Source organism: Aedes aegypti, chromosome 1 (assembly GCF_002204515.2).
Source record: "Aedes aegypti strain LVP_AGWG chromosome 1, AaegL5.0 Primary Assembly, whole genome shotgun sequence".
Lineage (NCBI taxonomy): Eukaryota > Metazoa > Arthropoda > Insecta > Diptera > Culicidae > Aedes > Aedes aegypti.
Window position 1 is genome coordinate 101,442,347 of NC_035107.1, and position 19,676 is coordinate 101,462,022.

Below are 19,676 nucleotides of genomic sequence, written 5' to 3' on the forward strand. Positions count from 1 at the left end.
GAGATAGAGTGCCTTCATTCTTTCTGCGGGACGAACAAAACTGTAAAGGCGGTCACTACCACATTCAAAAGGTGCATTACGCTCTGATATGCGCTGGAGCGCCCGCAGATGCAAAACCGAGCGGTACAGTGTGTATCCGCGGAGATAACGATTTAGGGGCAGCAGAAGTTGGCGGGATGTTTAAATTTAAATATTGATGTCGTTGGCGATGCGTTGATTTACCGTTATGAATCAAAATCCGGACGGTACCAATATCCGGACACTCCAATATTATTCATAAATTGAAGGTTTAATTGAATATTAAACTGCTAGGATAAATTCATAATTTCAACTTATAATAATGCTGATCATTTTACAATCGATTATAATCTAATTAGCATTGCAAAATAAATAATAGGAAATAAATACAAAAATTTTCCTCCAGTTGAACGTCATTCTTCTACAGTGCAAGTTTATGTGCCTATCACTCGCGCAAAAGTGCTATATCGTACTATAAATAAAATAAAAACGAACAAAGTGATAATTTAACAATCTGGCAATACAACTGCCGTGAAATATTTTGTGAATATACATTAATTGACGATAAAAACTACTGTCCGGAATTATGTGCAAGTGACTTCAAATCTGCCTGCGTTTATGAATATTTGTAAAATTTATCTATGTGGATGGACGGGGTTGGTGGTCTGATGGCTACCGCTTCTGCTTCATATGCAGAAGGTTATGGGTTCAATCCCAGGCCCGTCCCTTTCCTCGTACTTTGTAGTTGTATATCTCTCACATGCTTCTATCTTCCATTCTAAATATATCACACTCAAACTATTCGTTCATAGCAAACGCTAGAACCGGAGACGGACAAGAAACCGTTTCCCTAACGCTTCCTACTTTCACGCGCACGCCTTTCTTACGCCTGATACATAGGCAGTCTGCTAACCACAAAAGCAAACCTCTCTGCCATGCCTTTCCCCCAATCCATACACTCCCGCATGAACTGACGTGGATGCAGTGGAATATACGGTCTACGTGGGAGTCAGTTCAATGCATCATCAATTCCTCCCCTTTCCCCTCATTGGTCTGCATTCTGACGTGGCAGGTGCCATTGTTGCCTAAAAATAGAAGATCACCAGCGCTTATACACTGAGGATGCCTGTTAGTTAGCAGTCATTCGGTTGGTTCCTTGTGTAAGCGCAGCTGATCTGGCGATACTGCAGTGCATCCACGTGGCCGCCCGTGCTCAAGCTCATTTGTAAAATTTATCTATGTGGAAGCTTGGAAAATAGTTAAGGTACCGTGGGGCAAGTGGGTAATGGAATTCGCATAGTTGAGATTCTTCCAATTCTAGAGACTTTAAATTGAAACAAATGAGATTGTGTATATTTTTTAGCTTGAAATTGGTTTTTATAAAGAATTGAAGAAAAAAATACAGAAAAAGTTTTTGAAAAATGTCTCCTTACTTTTCACTTGCCCCAAAAGTGGGGCAAGTGAAAAGTTTACCGTTTTGAACAATAAATTCAAAAACAAACAGTTATATTCACGATTCCTATTAGCTTTAACACTTGTTAAGGCTTCTCAATGAACAATAACATAAGTAACATGTAAACAAAGAAAATGTTATTCTTATCACTTCAATTTTCTTCTGTTCAGTTATGTTAGTTGAAATGATTCGACAACATTATAACTGCAACATTTCCAATGTTAGTTCTTACATTATAGGACAGCAATTGCATTTCTGCTTTGTAGAATTTCCACCGCTCGTTATTTGTTTTTGAGAAAGTCGGATATGACGTCGGATAACTCTTCGGGAGAAATCAAACGGAATCCTTCAATAACGTATTTAGGGTCTTTTTTATGTGGATAGACCTATATCCCATTTTTATGTTTTGAACTAGCTTTACATAGACATTCCACAAGATTTCCGTGTGTTCTCTAATATTGCAACTTTTCAGTCAACGTCTTCCTTTTAATTGGCTGCCCGAAGTAGACATATTGATATTGTAATGTTTGGCAACATCTTTTAGAGAATTTCCATGATTTCTAATAGCTTTTAACGCTTGAGTATAGTGTTTCTTGAATTATCAGCACGTTATGTTTTTCTATGATAATTGCGAACCATGTTTACTTATGGCTGCTTGAAGAGAAAACACAAATTCAATCTCTAACGATAAACTTTTCACTTGCCCCACCTGATAAGAAAATTGACGGTGTTTAAATTTAGTTATTTTTAGGTCTACATCGAATTAATACTAAAACTTTTTTTATTGCGGTTTGAAACTGTCACAGAGGACAACTAAGAAGTGGTACAGGAAATTATTTTCCGCAACTTTTTTCCACTGAAAATATTAAAATAAGATTGTACGCCGCCAACTTGTTACGGAGTAACAGTTGACAGGTTAACAATTTTTCACTCTATTATGCAATAATGGCTGACAAATCTCAGAAATCTCTTACCTATCGTAATGCTCTCAATGACCTCAAAGGTTTACGCATGAGTTTAAAACGTTAATTCACATATTCAGTAAAATATATCAATTGTTTTCACTTACCCCATTTACCCACTTGCCCCGCGGTACCTTATTCAAAGTGTTATGAGTTATCAGAATCATTGACGTAAATAGGGAGGGGCCAGGGGGACCTTTATACTCCTGTATAAAATCTGATTGCTTTTTCAAGGATAAGCTTATGTATTGTACAGTAAATATGTATTTCTAAGTCGTACGTTTGTATTTTGAAAACGGCCGGATTTATTTTTCGATTTTTAGTAGCCCAAAACTGAACAATAGAGTAAAGTGGGACAAGAGCATCTTTTTAAGATTTCTAGCTCAATTCGAATCAAAGCTTAGAAATGCCATGGTGATTCGAATGTTATTCAAGTAAGCGACTTTCTCTACAAATATCATTCGATTGATAGAGTAAGGTGGGGCAAAAGTTCGACCTTAGTGGTATAATCAAAGTTTCCAGGGAAACAATAGCAGTTGAAACAAAACAAATACCAAACAGTGAACCTTCAACATATTGGCTATAATTTTGCTGAACAAACTTGTGTCAAAATATTTACCCATTTTTAATTATAACAGTCTCAAAATTGATTGTCTTAAACGAACTTTTGCCCCACCGGTGGGGCAAGAGTTCGAATCTAGTGTGGGGCAAAAGTTCGCTGGCTAAAACACAAAATATCGATACTTTTATGACAGGCATACTTTACACCAGCCGTAATCTTAAGTTTGCCGAAAAATACACACTAAATTTCCATCAAAAAATTACCCAAAACCGGGTTAATTGTAATATAATCAAAAATAGCAGTTTTTCGCAAAACTAAGAGGAAATGTAAAATATTGGTGACAGTTTTCGCACAATCAGACAAATTTTGCTAAATTTGAAGATAATATGTAGAATTTAGACAATTTGCAAATTTTTCCGTAAGTTTATACATGGGTCGAACTTTTGCCCCGCTGATTCGAACTTTTGCCCCACTATGGGCCAAAAATTGTTTCCGAGCATTTATGCAAAAACTAATACACCTCAAAGTAACCTTATGATAGGCCTAGAAACGCCCTTACATAAAATATTGAAAAAGGTTTTATCTTCAATTGGTTCCATGCAACGAAAGTATGACCAAAAATTACAATATTCACGTCAAAAAACAACAAATAGCCATAACTTTTCCAAATCTCCATCGATTTTTATGATTTTTGGAGTGAAAGTCTCTTACTTGACTAGCATTTGAACCACCTGACATTTATAAGTTTTGCTTTGAATTGAGCTAGAAATCTTAAAAAGAAACTCTTACCCCACTAGAACTTTTGCCCCACTTTACTCTATTTGGAAAAGTTATGGCTATTTGTTGTTTTTTGACGTAAAAATTGTAATTTTTGGTCAAACTTTCATTGCATGGAAACAAATAAGGATGACATCGTTCGTTTAAGACAATCAATTTTGAAACTGTTTTAGAGTAGGACCGCGACGAAATGACGTGCAACACGGACAAATTATTTATTTTTATTGTAATTATTTTTTACAATGGTTTCTAGATTGAAAATAAAAGTAAAATGATTATCAATGTTAATAATAAAGGGAGTGAATAAAATCCAAACATATTTTCACCTAATTTAACTCTAATTTACTTCTATAATCAGAGTGTCCGGATATTTGTACTGTCCGAATTTTAATTCACCACGGTACTATTTGCAACGATGATAATAAATTTTAGAGCTGGTAGTGGAATAGGTACCACTACGTGACAGATACGCGTATTTCGACCTCAACTGTAAGGTCGTCTTCAATTGAGGTGGAAATACGCTAAGGATACAAATTCTAGTGGAATTAAATGGTCGGTTTTTCATTTATTTACTATTTGCAATTTCTTAAAAGGCCGCTTAAGAAATGCTATTAAGATGCCTTCACCATTCTCCTCGTGATGGCTCTTACGACACTGCATGATTTAGTGCAGGAAAGTATTCCGTTTCATGACAGATTGACATGTTCAAAAGATATCAAAGATTGAACTCGAAAGACTTGTGAGGATCTGCACAACTAATCTGAAAAATTAGTCGGAAGAAATGATTGCAACTATTCAAAAAAATTCAAATTTTCAATGAATCATTTTACCTTGTAAAATATATGGTGGGTGAGTTAAAATAGGTTTTTGAGGATAAATTCTCTCGCAAATGTATGATAAGGCAAACTATCTATGGTTATGGAAGAAAAACGTCGCTAGTTTTATCGCTAGAGCAACTGTAAATGGACAAGTTAACAACAAAATGTGTCTTTGAAATAAAATGGTTTCATTCATTGAATCGTACAAAGGTCTCATGAAGTTCTGACCAGCTACTATTATAATCGCGATGTCATAGAATGGTTTCAGAAGAATAATGCCAATTTTAGTGAAAACAATATCCACAAAAAGAAATGAGAAATGATAAATATTGTTTCTTATATTTTTCTCTGAAAGCTTAATAGATATTCTACCAAGATTTTTAGTACGTTTTTCCTCTTGAAGAAATCACTCGTTTTGTGCGACTAAATTTAAAGTGGAACAGATTTCACGATGAAAAATTGCAAAAATACATTTACCATTCTAAAATGTTTTCTTTTTTCAATTTCTCTTCGTAATAAGTTGTTTTTTATCATACAAATCTGTCTTGAAGTTGACAACTTTATTGCAAGGTCGCCGAATAGCTATAGCTAAGCTGCATGCCTGGGCAAAATTTAAAAAAAAAAATCAGAGACATTTAAACTGGGTTTCTTTTTTCGTGATTAACAGAAGCACCATCAAATCTTGGGTCAAAGATGTTGTGTTTAGTTATTTGTAATCTTTGGTTGAATTTTCGAATGAGAAAAGAACTCAATTTTGAACTACGCCCTTTTTTAAGCGTAACCATCAAAAGCATCAATTTCAAATATTATTATGAGGGATTCTAATACCATTAATCATGTTCTAATGTTTTCATGGACCCATTGCAAAAGTATTTAACAATAACCGTTTTCTCATAGTCTAAAGCGGTAGCAAAATAACTATGAATCGGATCAACTTGATGTCATTAGCATATTAGTCCATTGAGTTATGAGAAATAAACGTGCTGACGACACCATGTTGATTCGACATGTAGTTTTTCTGCTAGAACACTTTGTGTCTTGTGCCAAAATTCTTTGGGACGCTTCTATCAACAGATATCAAAAGATTCAGATAAGGTGTAAGGTTATCTACATTAAATTCAATTCCATCAAAATAAAGCACTAGATAATTTACAAGATAATTTACCGAAGACATCGAATCTCTATGATACATCCTCAGAGAGCTAGAGGTTTTAGCCAACCAAAGTAGATTTTTGCCGCATAATGCGACAGTGATATCTACTGTTTTTATGTTTTAAGGCAGGTTTGCTACTGACAAGAAAAGGAATCGCCTATCTCGATGCGTCGAAAATTTCTTCCCAGAAATGGTCCAGAAAATCACATTTTTCTGATCGCAGTACGCAGTTGAGAAGAAATGTCATTTCAAATGAAGCTCTCTGTAGGAAATTTATTGACCCATTCAATCAAGGAATTTCTTTACTTTTCTTGAGCGAAACAGCATACTTAGCTTTAAGCCTGATTCGCTACTGAAAAGGAATCGCTAAAGAAATTTCTCGCCGATTCCTTGCAGAAATTTTCTACAGCGACTCCCATTTGAACTGACAGTTCTTTTCAACTGCGTACTGCGATCAGAAAAAAAGCGCATTCTTGATCGATTCCTTGCAGAAATTTCCCATGCATCAAGATAGGCCGAGAAATTACTTGTCAGCAGCGAATCAGGCTTTATACAAAAAAAATCTTTATATTGGACTTTTTACAAAAATGTCCCGTCTTTGGTCTTCATTTGTCCCAATTTCAACAAATGAAGATCTTCTCAGCCTCAGTAAAAACGAACATGAACATGAAAAACTTGGCAAAATTATCAATTTCACACAAACTTACGTTTCAGTAAATATCTGTGAAAAATTTCAAGGAAAATTGTAATTTCAGTTGAAAACCCAGCAATTTCTTCAGTTATTGTTTGCGGTGAGATGAACAAAAGCCCTACTTCAAATCTTCAATAGCACAATCTTATAGAACCAGTTAGGCATTCGAGTTGAAATCAAATTTCCAGTTTGAACAACTGATTCTTCAAGTTTGTGCATCGACAAATTCAAAGATTAAACTCATTCCATGATGGCCTTTAGTTATTTTTTTCCCCTTGAAATCCGTTTCTAAACCTTTCATAAGTTTTCTTTTCTCTTTCGTGACTGATTATTTCAAGCTAGGACTTGATTCAAATCTCAAGAAGGCGAAGGGCTTCCCGGTCATCAGAGATACTGTTGGTTCACAGCCAATTGTTAATTTTCTTCAACAAATAAAACGCAAATATTGAATAGCTTTTCATTTAATAAATAGATTTTGTTTGTGTTCGTAGTTTAGATAGTAAATGCTCATATAAGTGATTTTAGGTTTATCTGTTTTAAAAAACAAAACATCGTTGAGTAGTAAGAAAGAATGTGTTTTATCAGATGGTTTGAATACTTTGTTAGCCATCGAGCCTAGCAATATTGTTCTGCAACTGACTAAACTAACAAAACTTATGCAAGTTTCATATTTCATTATTTAAAACACGCCTAATACTCGATATAAACATAGTTAACACATTTTTACCATTGTTGGTATTCTTCTGCAATAAGAAGCTAGGAAATTGTATTTCGATTTCCGTGGTCAACGAGTACGAACTAATATATTTTGTTCCTTCTAACGATTATTTAGAGTCTAACAGAACGAAGTGTTGGCAACATGAAAACAGAATAACATCTCATGCTTAGAACAACCTCTTCTGCACAATATAGAACACACAAGCTAGAAAGAAGGAAAATGCAAAGAACAGCAGGATTTTGTCCGTACACTCTCGCCGGCCGTACTTTTTAAGCAGTTTCCCAGACTGCGAGATGGTACCGGCCGTGTTCAGAAGCTCATCGCGCGTTCCCTCCACACTGCTGCTAGAGGAAATGAGCGTCTCCAAGGTGGTGGCGCTCTTGTGGGTGGTTTCCGACAGCTGTTGCGATATCGAACGCATCCGATCGGTTACGCTTTCCTGCTGGGACAACAACGCGGAACGGTTTTGCTTACTGTTGTTGGTTCCCCCAGCCGCCGCCGGATGTCGCTGGCGAAGTTCGCTGTCTGGACTGATGGCGAAGAGTTCGTCCTTCTGTTGCTTCTCGATTTCTAGCATGGTTGATATGTTTGCTTTGCGGAATGCTTGAAGTGTTCTGAAAGAAATGATCAATTGAAGCAATTAATAATTTTGTGTAAGATTTTCACGGCTGGTAGCGACCGAATGTCTTAAAAAAGTAACTTTAGAAACCTTGCTTCTGATAAAGAGACCAAAAAGGCGTTTACCAGGAATCACCAAAACAAAAATAAATCAAATATGAACCAGAAGATATGTGTTTTTATACACTTTCCTTGGAGAATCCGACATTTCTTAAAGAATTTTTCCAAGAGCCTTTTTTTGTTTCTCATGACCGTGACATTACAACAAGTATATTGCTCTATGTCAAAAATCAAACTTCACACTTTGGTTAACCCATTTTTGGACGCGAAGCAGTATATTAGGGTAAAGAACTACTTGGGGGTTTTTCTCGCCCATATTGTCAAGTATAAAAGGGTGGCCATCGAATTTCTATTATGAATTTTTGCGCTTTTTCTCGGTGATCCCGATGCAATCACCATTTTTCCGATTTTTATTCGTGCCAATAGTAGACTCTATTTTGATTCTAAGTATTTTTTCTCGTTTTCACGCAATAGTCAAGAGTTCTCAAAAGCAATAGAATTTCAATTACAGTTAAAATTTATTTTATTTTAGTTCGCTTATTTAATTAATGCAATATTTCATTTGCATTTTGAAGCGTTTGGTTTGGCAATTAGAACGCAGGTCAGTCCAAAGCCGAGATCAGTAAAAGGTGATGGCCGTAATAGTCTTGTTGCAGCAAGTGCCATTGGATGTTCATTTGTCGACGCTTACAGCAGAGCACGACAAGGATTTTGTCATTCATCAGCTAAAAAACTAAAATAATATATTTATTTCTAAAACTATTCCTTCTGAATACAGCCTATTTACTATTTTGGTGCCTTATTTAGATTTATCCAAGGAAAGATATCTTGTAAAGAGTGACTAGCAGTGATTAGAACACGTCTAGTTAGAATGAATGAACAAACATGAATGAGGTATATTTCTAAATCAAACTAACATTAAACATTAGCAGTCTACTCTGACCATTTCCGGCAATTGCCAGTCCAATCATCTTGACCGATATTCTGGCAATGGTTTCGTCAATAAGTCTGCAAATCTGCAGTAGATACACACCATGTCTTGTTTTTGAATGAGATCTTTTGTGAAGCGTAACTTTGTTGCAATGTGCTTCATTTTTCTCTTTAGTTTCTCTCCTTCTATTATTTTCAGGCAACTTTGGATATCTTTTTTGGCGACTACTCTCTGTCCATCGTTCAACTCCTACAATAGGAGTTTCAACCATAGAGTTTCCTGTGCCGCCTCAGCCAATGCGAGTGTTCACAGCAATGCACAAGACTTTCCTGATCAACTTCTCATACTCGTCGCTGCTTGCTGGAGGGGTTCCGTCGCATATTTTCTTGATATATCCGGGATCAAATGGAGTCTTCGAAACTTTGGCATCTGTCAAACCGCTTGTTTCAATCACCTCTCGATTGTACTTTCGGTGACTCAAGAAGTAATCACAATGACGATCCTTTTCGACTTCCATTCCCAAGTAATATCGGATAAATATCGCTGAAATTGCTGCCGTTCTTTGACCAGACATTGTTCTTAGTATGAGAATTCAGAATACTGCTTGACCGGTAGATTTCCAGACATTTTTCAAATTTGAACAGGTCTACTGTAGAAGTATTGCTGATGTCTTCATTTTCAGCTTCCTCTTCGTCGTTTTCGCACACGGCTTCATCAATTTATTTGAAACTGTGGCAGGAACACTTTCGAAGTCCCCTGGAACCACCGTTAGTGGCTTCTGGTTGAAAGAGCACACTTACGGTCAATACACACGGTCTTGATTTCGAATCCCACTTCCGTCGCTTTTGTTAGGGCACTTGCACCATGGCCTTCGTTCCAAGCACCCTGATGTGGGAGATATCGGACTTCCTTTTGCTCCAGGTCCAGACCTCTTCTGGAGTCAATCCATGACTGCGAGTAGGAGAGGTACTCCGCTGCTGCCGTTGCCTTTGCCCAGAACTATTTTGGAAGGTCAACTTTAAATAACATGCAGCGTTCTCGCTTTCCTGTTTGCGCGCATCGGCAGACCATTTCGTTGGTGGTTTGATGTCGTATTCCCATCTGTCTCAAGAAGTTTTGAAATCCTTTATGCATATACTCCTGAACATTATCCGTGCCGAATTATTGCAGCAGATTTCATTCAATGTACCTCAGCAGCCGTTAATCACACATTTATTATAATACTGGGCATAGAACAAACTACGGGTTTAACAGTCCACTTAGTTCATGCATTAGGGCTTTCAATACTGTGTAAGTGATAACTTTGATTTTAATTTGACGAAGCAGTACTTCAAAGCTAGGTTAAGATATTCACACTTAGAATAATCTGCCGAATCTCGGCTTTCGAAAACCGAGATCCGCACAGCCGAGCGCTCGGCAGTCATCTCGGTTTAATATTTTAACTGATTAACTCGGTTTATGTGAGAGGTTTTAGCTGCCGTATTTAACTGAAAATCTCGGCATCACACAAACTGAAATCTCAGAAAAAATATAAAACAATCTTTATTGAGGCTCTTTTAGGCACAGGAAGTATTTTTAATTTAATAAACTTAAGTACTGGCAACTTTGGGGCTGCTCATAAATCATTTACGGATATGATAATTGATGTGTCTTTGAAATTCGTCTTATTATTCCGTAATTACTTCCTGGCCGAAAAAGCACGTAATACTCGACACTCACACTTAAATTTTTGGCGCGGGCTCGGCATTTGAAATTACTGAATTGACTCGGTTTTCGCACATTTTGCTGAATACTCAGCTAAAAAATATTTATAACCGAGATTCAGCATCTCCTAAACTGAAATCTCGGTTGATTCTACTTTTTACCCGTATCTCGGCAGCATTGTATGCCGAGCACCAACGTTAACAATGCTTTCACCGAACTCAGTTTTCTTGAGTACTGATATATCGGTTTTCCATGCAAGTTTACCGAGATTCTCAGTATTTTGTTTGACCATCTGCCATCTTGTTTTCATTCACATTCAGAAAAGTTTGGTTGGGTTTTGTGTATATGTGGAAAGTAGTGAAAGTATCGTGAAAAAGATTCTGAAATAAACCAAGTGCTTGAAATGATGGAGCCCGAAGAAGTTAGATTGCACAAAATCTTCAGTAAGTACGCTCAATGTGATTTTTTAGCATTTTTCTAATGCTCATTATGGGTACGAGTTCACTGGGTGAATTTAGAATGCAGAGCACTGCAGTAATTTGAAATATAGTTATCTGTCGGGATAAGACTTGATTGTCATAAATGGTCAAAACGGCGATTCGGAGATTCAATTCATTATATTACAAGAAGAACATTACCTTAATATTTCAGATCCAGTCGAAAAAATAAAATAAAAAATGAACAGAAAAATCATATACATAAATAAACTCTAGAAAACAAACTCGTGATAAAATATTTAGCAAAATTTAGCAAACTCCAGAACATAATTGATTATCGATGAACTTTATTATCGACAAACAATGTTCAAACAATCATTAAAAAAAGTGTTTCATGAAAAAAAATAATTTACAAAAGTCGTGTAAAAAACCAATGTTAAGGGTTAACACAATGAAAAAATGAATACCGGGTACCCACGTTGGTTTGACCACATTTAATCTGAACACTTTTTAATTTGTAGCCCGCTAATTTGCACATCATTCAGATTAAAAATGGTTCAAACGTCATTCAGCTCATGGAACGGAGTAAAGTGAAATGGAACGCGGTAGAACGGAACGCAGAATCAAAACAAAACAGTCAAAAGGGTAACCAGAAGTACGATAGGCAAACAGTTTCAACACTAAATAAATCGCACTCGCTGTTCTCGCGTGCGTAGTTAACATGAGATGGATGGATATGGGTTATGAAAGGGGTCCGCGTGGTCTGTAGGGATTTGAATTCTTAACTTGTAACCAACTCAGTTATTGGGTCACCAAGTGGCTCGGTAGCTTAGTTGGGAAAGCGCTCGTCTAGCATACAAGAGTCCTGGGTTCCCAGCCGAGCACGTAGATTTTTTTTTCATAATTTCACCCATAATTTGTCCATCTTTACCACGCGTAATGAGTTAATTAATTTACGATTTTCTGTTGTTCTTAGGGTGACTAGAAGTTCAAATTAAAAATGAACCCCGATGGTTTGCACGAGGTACCGTTTAAATTAGCGGGGTTGCACGGTAGTTTATTTGTTGGAATTTCTGACGTAATTTCCGAAATGGTTTCTAGCGAAACAAGTACTGGATTTTAAAGTCCTGGACGAGTTTCTGACAAACTTTTTGAATGTTTTTTGTTGTTTTTCCTAACCGTCTTTGGCACTCTTCCGAAAGAGTTTGGATGCTTTCAGTCGGCAGGTTTGATAATCTTTCTATAGACATAGATTACTACAAAAATTTCACTAGTAATTTACTCAGCAGGTCTGTCAAATATAGGTCCTGGTTTTTGCCAAAATTTATTAAAATATTTCGACCAAAAAAACTCATCCCGAATTCGCTTTTCAAGTTTTGCCAGAGTCTACAAAACTTTTCTAAGAAAATTGTAACATTTTCCGTTGGAAATGTCTACACAATATTCACCTGGATTCTTCTTTTTCTTAAGTCAAGAATCTTGACACTTTTGTCAAGTTTAATTTCATTATCATCAGATAAAAAAAGTGACTTTAGTGACCATTTTTCTGAAAAAAAATGACTTCAGTGATTTTTTGTTGGAAATAATTACTTTTTCGTGACCAGGTCGAAAAAAAGTGACTTGCTACCAGCCCTGCAGGAGGAATTCCTGGTAAAATTTGCAGCCTATGGTACATGCCCTATATCAACTGCAGAGATTTGCAGTAGACAGGATGTCGCGGGCCCGATCCATCTGAGTAGTTTTCAACATTATTTTTACCTAAAGTTTTTTCCAAGAATTCCATCAAAAATTTATTCAGGAATTTATTTTGTTTTTCTTTCACTACTGGACTGCGAAGTGCGGCCTCACTCCATAAATTAGAAACATTTACCAAGGATGATCTCACAGAATTTATACATGAATTTTCCCAGATATACTTCCAGAGAGTTGTCTATAAAAAGGATGTTTTAAATAATTTTTGGAGGCATTTCTGAAAAAAATCTGGGATATATCTTCTTCTATATAAATGAAAATAGAATGATGTTTGTATGTCACGAGTTGGCATGAGAACGGTTCAACACATTTACATATTTCTTTAACCGCTGCATTCATCTTGGTCTACGACATGTTTGTGTTAAGAAAAAGTCCAGGAAAATCTTTGAAATGGTCGGCAAAATGGGAGAAAATGAATCTGTCATTTTGTTCGGGAGATTTCATGACATTTTAAACAGCCTACTTGATGACAATACGAAGTTTACCAGGCTCACTAGTTTTTAATACAAATCCTATAATAATCTCTGATGAAACTTCTAAAGAAATTCTTCATAAACTCTTGTATGTATAACTGCTGAGAATGGCTTGATGTCGTTTGCTAAAAATTGTTTAGTAGATGTCTTGATGGAAGTTGCTAAGATAATTATTTGAAAAATAATCAATCTAATCGCTAGATAACATTCTGTAGTATTTTCGGAAGGAATTCTTTAACAAACATCAAACGGAATCCCTTAAGAATTTTGTATAGGAATAGTCGGAATAATGGCAGTAGTATTTGCTGACGCGAAACCTTAGATTGAATTATGAAGAATTCATGAATGTTCTGCTTACGAAATTACTTCATGTTATGAAGCTCATAATTCTATTGAAGAGCTGCCGACGTAATTCGTGGATGATTTGACGGAGAAATACCTAGAAAAAATACGGGAAAAACTTAATAAGGAAACCCTGATCGAATGAATTGCGGAATTGGTGGAAGAGTTCTTAATAGATTTCCTGGAACAAACGGAATTCCTTGATTAATTCACCAAGAATAAAAATGGTTGGAAGAATTATTGGAAAATTGGTGAAGGAGCTCCTACAGGAAACAGGAATTAATGTAGGGTTTCCTGAAAAAAATCCCTAACCAAATTTCTTCAAAAACTCTAAAACTTTGAAGACTTTCTTTGTAGAACTACTGTAGGAAATTTTGGAAGATCTGCTAGGGTGAATTATTTGGTGAAAAAATCTTTTGTGGAAATAATCAAATAGTTTCTGGGAAAATTTCTCAGAGCAATCTTTGTTGAAATTAATGGTTTCATTAGATTTCCAAATTCTAAAGAATATTCGCGAGAAATTTGTTGAGGGTTTGCCTGGAAGAGTTCCTGAAAGTATTCCAAGGATTCGCTTATTTCTGGAGGATAATCGCGTAAGAGTCTCTGGAGTTATGTTCCAAGCTTTAAGACTATTTAGCAGTATTCACTTCAGCTAAAAGGAAATGATAAAAAGTGACTTCAGAGACCATTTTGATTTCAAACGCGATTTGAGACCTATCATTATAAATTGAAACTTTTGAGACTTGCATTAAAATAGTTAACAAGTTTGTAAGAACTAACACCTGCTACCACCCTGGGATACAGCTAATCGACTTACTTTGAAAACTGTTCCCGATGCTGGTCCACTTCCTTGAAAACGTCCGGATCTCCTTCATCCCGAGCCCAATCGTCGAGCCTTTCGATGCACTTTCTCAGGGCCGCTATCTTTCCTCGGCCAGCTTCGTTCAGCGTGTCGAGTTCGGCTATCGATCCGCGGAATGCAAGGATGTCCTATCGTTAAAACAATCATGTAATTCAGTTCATCACAAAAACTTGTAGATTGACAAACCTGAATGATCGCCTTTGCGTGCAGATTGTTGTCGACGATGTCCTGCCGGATTGACGACAGCGTGTATTTATGCGATTCCATCACGAATTCGATGATTTTGGACCAAGACCGCAACTGCAACGTATGCCTCACAACGCAGTGCAAACGTATTTCGAGATTCGGTCCTGGAATAACTGCTAATTTCACTGGAATTTTACATTACATTGCAAGAAAACTTTTTTTTTCGCTCGTCAGTTACTACAATGACACATCACCGAATTTTGTGTTTTTGTTTTTGTTCGTTTCCTTTTTGATGATCGCGCGGCTGACTATCCGTCAAATGGTGTGCAACGCTAAAAAGAGTTGACGCAAAATTGGAAGCGGCCGCCGGACGTTCACAAATTACGAGGCACTTTTATGCATTCATTTTTAATCAGGCAATGGATGCCACACAAATGTCTCCAACCTGATCTGCTACGCCAAGCATTGCATCATATTCCTCACTAACATTTTGAATTGTGTGAGAAACAGCTACGTTGAAGGTCGTATCCTTCTGGTAAATCGCCACACCTCCAGCTCTCACGCCTGGGCGTTCGAACTGGTTATGCAGCTGTAGCCAGCAATTTCGACGACGACTCGATCGTCTAGCCATGCTTCACTCAGTGCAAGGAATTCTACACTGTTCAGAATTTGGTCTGTAGTAATATCCATTGCATAAGCATTTAGGCTCTGTACATTGATACTCATCAATGTGCAGGCAGGGCCGCTATGATCCAGTATTTCACGCAGTTCGTCTCCAAGCGTCCGTAATCGATGATTGCCCAAGTGCTGCAGCTCGTTCCTCAAGTTCCTCCTGGGAGAATTGCTGCCTTTGGCGTGATGGAACTTGAAAGAATTGGTAGAGTTTGCCAAAAATAGTCCTTGCAGTGAAGTAACCCGCGACCGAGAATTGACGTCAACTTTTCTCTAGCACCCCTACTTATAGAGTAGTTTGAAATCAACGTTCTCATTTAAAACAGTTATTAAACTATTTATACAGGTATTTGGGATTCAGTAAGTAAACGACATGAACCTTTAATGCCTTGCCTTTCAATTGAGGTGCTAATGAAGGAATTTCGTTAAGCCAGCAAAAAGTTATAAACGCTTAAAATATTTCATGCCAACGTAACGCTCTTGGTTTTGAAATTTTTAATTTCACTCCTGTATAGAGAAGAAAAACGTAATCCTACGTCAAAACTCTTCAGTGATTATTTGCATTAAAACAGGCTATCGACATGATGGAGACACCATCTTCTATGGTGACAGAGGGCTCGATTGGCTTGTCAGAAAGATCGGGCCCGGGACATCCTGTCTACTGCAAATCGCTGCAGTTGATATAGGACATGTCCATTGCCTGCTAACACCCCATTTTACGGTATCTTGCACCGATTTTCGTAAAACGCGTAAAACACTCTTCAAATGTGGCAACCAGGCAATGGACATGCCCTACACGGTCGTTTGCGAATACCTTTAATGGGTAAAAATTCACCCATTTCCGCTAGAAGTGCCTCTCCACATTTAAAGAGTAAACATGGTTTACTCTTTAAAGGGTAAAAGCGGTTTCTGTCAATGGATGAATATTTTTTTACCCTTTGTGTAAATCTCGCTCGCGGCATAAAAAGGGTAAAAATTTACTCTTTTTGTAATAAAAAGATGTAAATAATTATAACCTCAAATCATAATTTATGAAATAAAATAAATATATCTAGCGTAACTTTTCAAAACGGCCTATCTAACAATTCACACATTTCGAGTAAATCGAGCTTGAAGGTTGTGAAAATATATTTTGAAACTGTATCAAAATGAAACAATTTTTCCCCACTGTGTTGCTTGTAGAGGGAAGCAGTGTAATAGAGTTCAACGTAAGAAATGAAATTTTGTCAATTTATTTGGATATTACACTGAAATCTATAAAAACATCAGATAGGACGTTTTGACCAAAAATATGTATATAGGATAAATCACATAGGTCGTTCTGTTTCATCAATTGTTACATTGGACAATCACTTCGGTCATTTTGTTTCAGTTATAGTAACATCGGACATTTTGATTTGAGCACACAGCAAGCATGTTTTATTTCATTTTGTATCCACGTGCGTTGAACTGCTTCAACATTCAAGTTGAACTGCTCATTTTGTTGCGGTGTGATAATCGCAGGCACCAGCTGTGCTTTGTTTTGATTCATTCAATGCCACGACGTCACTTTTTCCCCTCCGTCTGTGTGTCCTATGTAACAACAGAAGGAGGGAAAACGTTGAGCTGTACATGGGACTTTTTGCTTTCTCGCTGTTTCTCTCTCAATCTTCTCCCCGTTTCAATGTTGGTTTCGCCTACACTTGTTCGTGTGTGAGTTACCCACTGCACGATGGGTGGTGACGACTGTGTTGCATTCGGCACCAGCCGTCGGCGCAAACAAGAAATAGCGGTGGGAAATGATGACGATGACGGCGCCGTCGATTGTGTTGTAGGAAACCAATGCCAAACAAATACATATACCTTCTCCGCTCTTCGGTGAATAGGGTCCTAAAGCCCTGTCCCGATTTTAGTGCCAAACGCTAAAGTTTAGGCCAAAAACACATGTTTACTCAATTTTCTAATGTTTTCCGTTGGTTTAAGCCCAAAAAACATTTTTTTAGATTTTGTCACATCCTTTGGCTTAAACTCAAATTTTGGGTGTATTTTGTTTTCCGTGTCCCTTACGAAATGTCAGATAGGAACAACCCCAGTGGACGAACTAAAACCCCTGTGGTGTTTTTGTCGACTAAGCGAACGTCAAACATGATCTCAAGTGTCAAGGTTCATTTATGGACCCAATTTTTAAATTAAAGTTTAAATGTGATATAGCCGTTATTTGAGCGGGAAAAAATGCTAAAGTAGTTGAAATAACATGCCCTTTGGGGTTGTTAAATAAAAACAAGATTTTATTAAAAATTTTAGGACCCAATTATTGCTCTGCAAATACCTATATGTGCGCAAGTCGCGCATGCACGTTGAACGTTTTGCTGCCGTGCCAAAATACAGTTTTGTGTACCTCGTTCTCTTTTTGTTATTAATATTAATATTATTATTAATATTTGAGCGTATTCAATATTGCGAGGCAGAGCGACTCTGAAAATATCGACATTTTGTTGCGGTGTGCTAATTGGAGACACCAGCTATGCTTTGTTTTGATTCATTCAATCCCACGACGTCATTTCTTCCCCTCCGTCTATGTGTCCTATGTAACAACAGAAGGAAGGGAAACGTTGAGCTGTATGTAGGACATTTTGCTCTCTCACTGATTCTCCCTCAATTTTTCCCCCGTTTTTATGACGGTTTCGCCCACATGATCATGTGTGAGTTTCCCACTGCATGACGTGGTGGTGGTGACGGCTGTGTTGCAATCAGCACCAGCCGTCGGTTGAAGCAAGAAATTGCGGTGGGGAATGATGACGATGACGACGCCGTCCATCTTGTTGTAGGAACTTGAGAAAGGAGCCCACGCCTAACAACATACAGCTTCTCCTCTCTTCGGTGATTGATCGCTCTGAAAATATGTGTGAGCAAGTCGCGCATGTACGTTGCTCGTGTTGCTGCCGGGAAGCATATTTATACGCTTGATCGATCATGCATCTGAATCAGATTGATACAATGACATCATGATGCTCAATCTTGTGCTCAATATCATTCCCCTATATGCATGCAATGCGCTAATAATATGAAAAGAGAAGTTGCAGCTGATCCAATCCATCGAAACGGTAAAACATGGTTTGGCAAAAAGACCAAAATACCGTTTTGTGTAACTCATTCTCTTTTTGTCACTTGAGCGTTTTCAATTTTGCGAGGCAGTGCGACTCTGAAAATATCGACTGAAATGATTGAGAAGCAGTTATTATGGCATTCTATACATCTAAGTAGTGTCTCAGACACGCTTCTACAAATCATTCTACCTTTTAAACTCCATTTCAAAGCTTTATTCAGGAATGTCCAATGTAACATTAGAATCGTGTTTATTCATAAATGTTACATAGGACATGTGGTTGGTTCTCTGATCAAAGGTCCAATGTAACAATTGATTAAAAGCGATGCAGTTTTGAACATTGGTCATTTTGTTAAGCTTTTAATAGATTAATTTATTGTTAATATATCAGAACGAGTGTTCTAGTGTGCTGCTAAGTGGTGCAACGCAAATAATTTGCAATGATAATCTCGATTTGTTTACATTTGTTACTTAGGACGTTTTGAAAAGTAACGCGAGATATTATTGAAGATGATAGTTTTAATTATTACAATTCATTGTTTTACAAGCTTGAATAATATATTAATATATTGTTTATTGTTCCTGTACCAACAGCTACTCCCTTTCGATGGTCGCTGGTACTAGAACATGTCAGCGGCAGGCAAAGTGGCAGGAAAAACGAGACTACCTGGAAATTATGCGTGTTTCAAGATTATGATTAGTTTATCTGTATAAAGGTGTTTAAGTTCACAACTTACCACTTCATTGTATGTCTTCATTGGTGAACCCATTGTATCCAGCTTTTTACGAGCGTTAATGGCTGCCGCCGACAGACTCGCTTTCTGGTAGGGATCGGTCGATTTGACGTTTGGCATGGGTCCGCTCAATATAAAACGACCCAAGCCAAACGTCAAATCAATCGATCCCTACCCTAAAGCGAGCCTGTTTGCGGCAGCCATTAGCGCTTTTAAAAAGCTGGATACAAAAAGTAAAACAAGCTAACTACGTTTGTTTGCAATCGTTGACTGCGTCGTACAGCTGCTTCTAATTACTATAAAATGATCCCCAACTATTTTTCACCCATAAATGGGTTTTTAAACACCCATTTCTAAACTGCAGTTGCTTTACTGTAATGGGTATTTATTTACCCTTTTTACATTTCTGAATTTACCCGCTTTCTGACACATATTGATGCTATTCCGAAATGAGTATTTTTTTACCCATTAAAGGGTATCCGCACGGTCGGTCACCATAGAAGATGGTGTCTCCATCATGTCGATAGCCTGGTGGCAACCATTCTAAGCGTGCATAACGAGCCGCCGAACTTTTTGAAAAATTTTGCAACGCGCTCTTGCCTCTTTTATTGTTGTCTCTCATTTATCACAGTTTAGCATTTTGTTGTTATTTTCGGCTCTCTCTCACC

The 19,676-nt window shown here is 37.3% G+C and overlaps 1 protein-coding gene across 1 annotated transcript; it reads right to left on the minus strand.

The window, feature by feature from the left end:
- Positions 1-6,879: 6,879 nt before the first annotated feature.
- Positions 6,880-14,796, minus strand: LOC5567931 (vesicle transport protein SEC20). Its single transcript, XM_001651913.2, has 3 exons — positions 14,518-14,796; positions 14,287-14,459; positions 6,880-7,766 (listed from the first exon to the last, which is right to left on the minus strand). Exons 1-3 carry the CDS (start codon positions 14,596-14,598, stop codon positions 7,319-7,321), a joined length of 702 nt encoding a protein of 233 aa, XP_001651963.2. The 5' UTR covers positions 14,599-14,796; the 3' UTR covers positions 6,880-7,318.
- Positions 14,797-19,676: the final 4,880 nt, after the last annotated feature.

Bases quoted from the DNA above. Each gene is read 5' to 3' on its own strand.
- LOC5567931 (XM_001651913.2), bottom strand. From the start codon at position 14,598: ATGGAATCGCATAAATACACGCTGTCGTCAATCCGGCAGGACATCGTC. The intron at 14,460-14,517 runs GTTTGTCAATCT...TTTTAACGATAG, and splicing joins ACGCAAAGGCGATCATTCAG to GACATCCTTGCATTCCGCGG. The intron at 7,767-14,286 runs GTAAGTCGATTA...CATTTCTTTCAG, and splicing joins CATCGGGAACAGTTTTCAAA to AACACTTCAAGCATTCCGCA.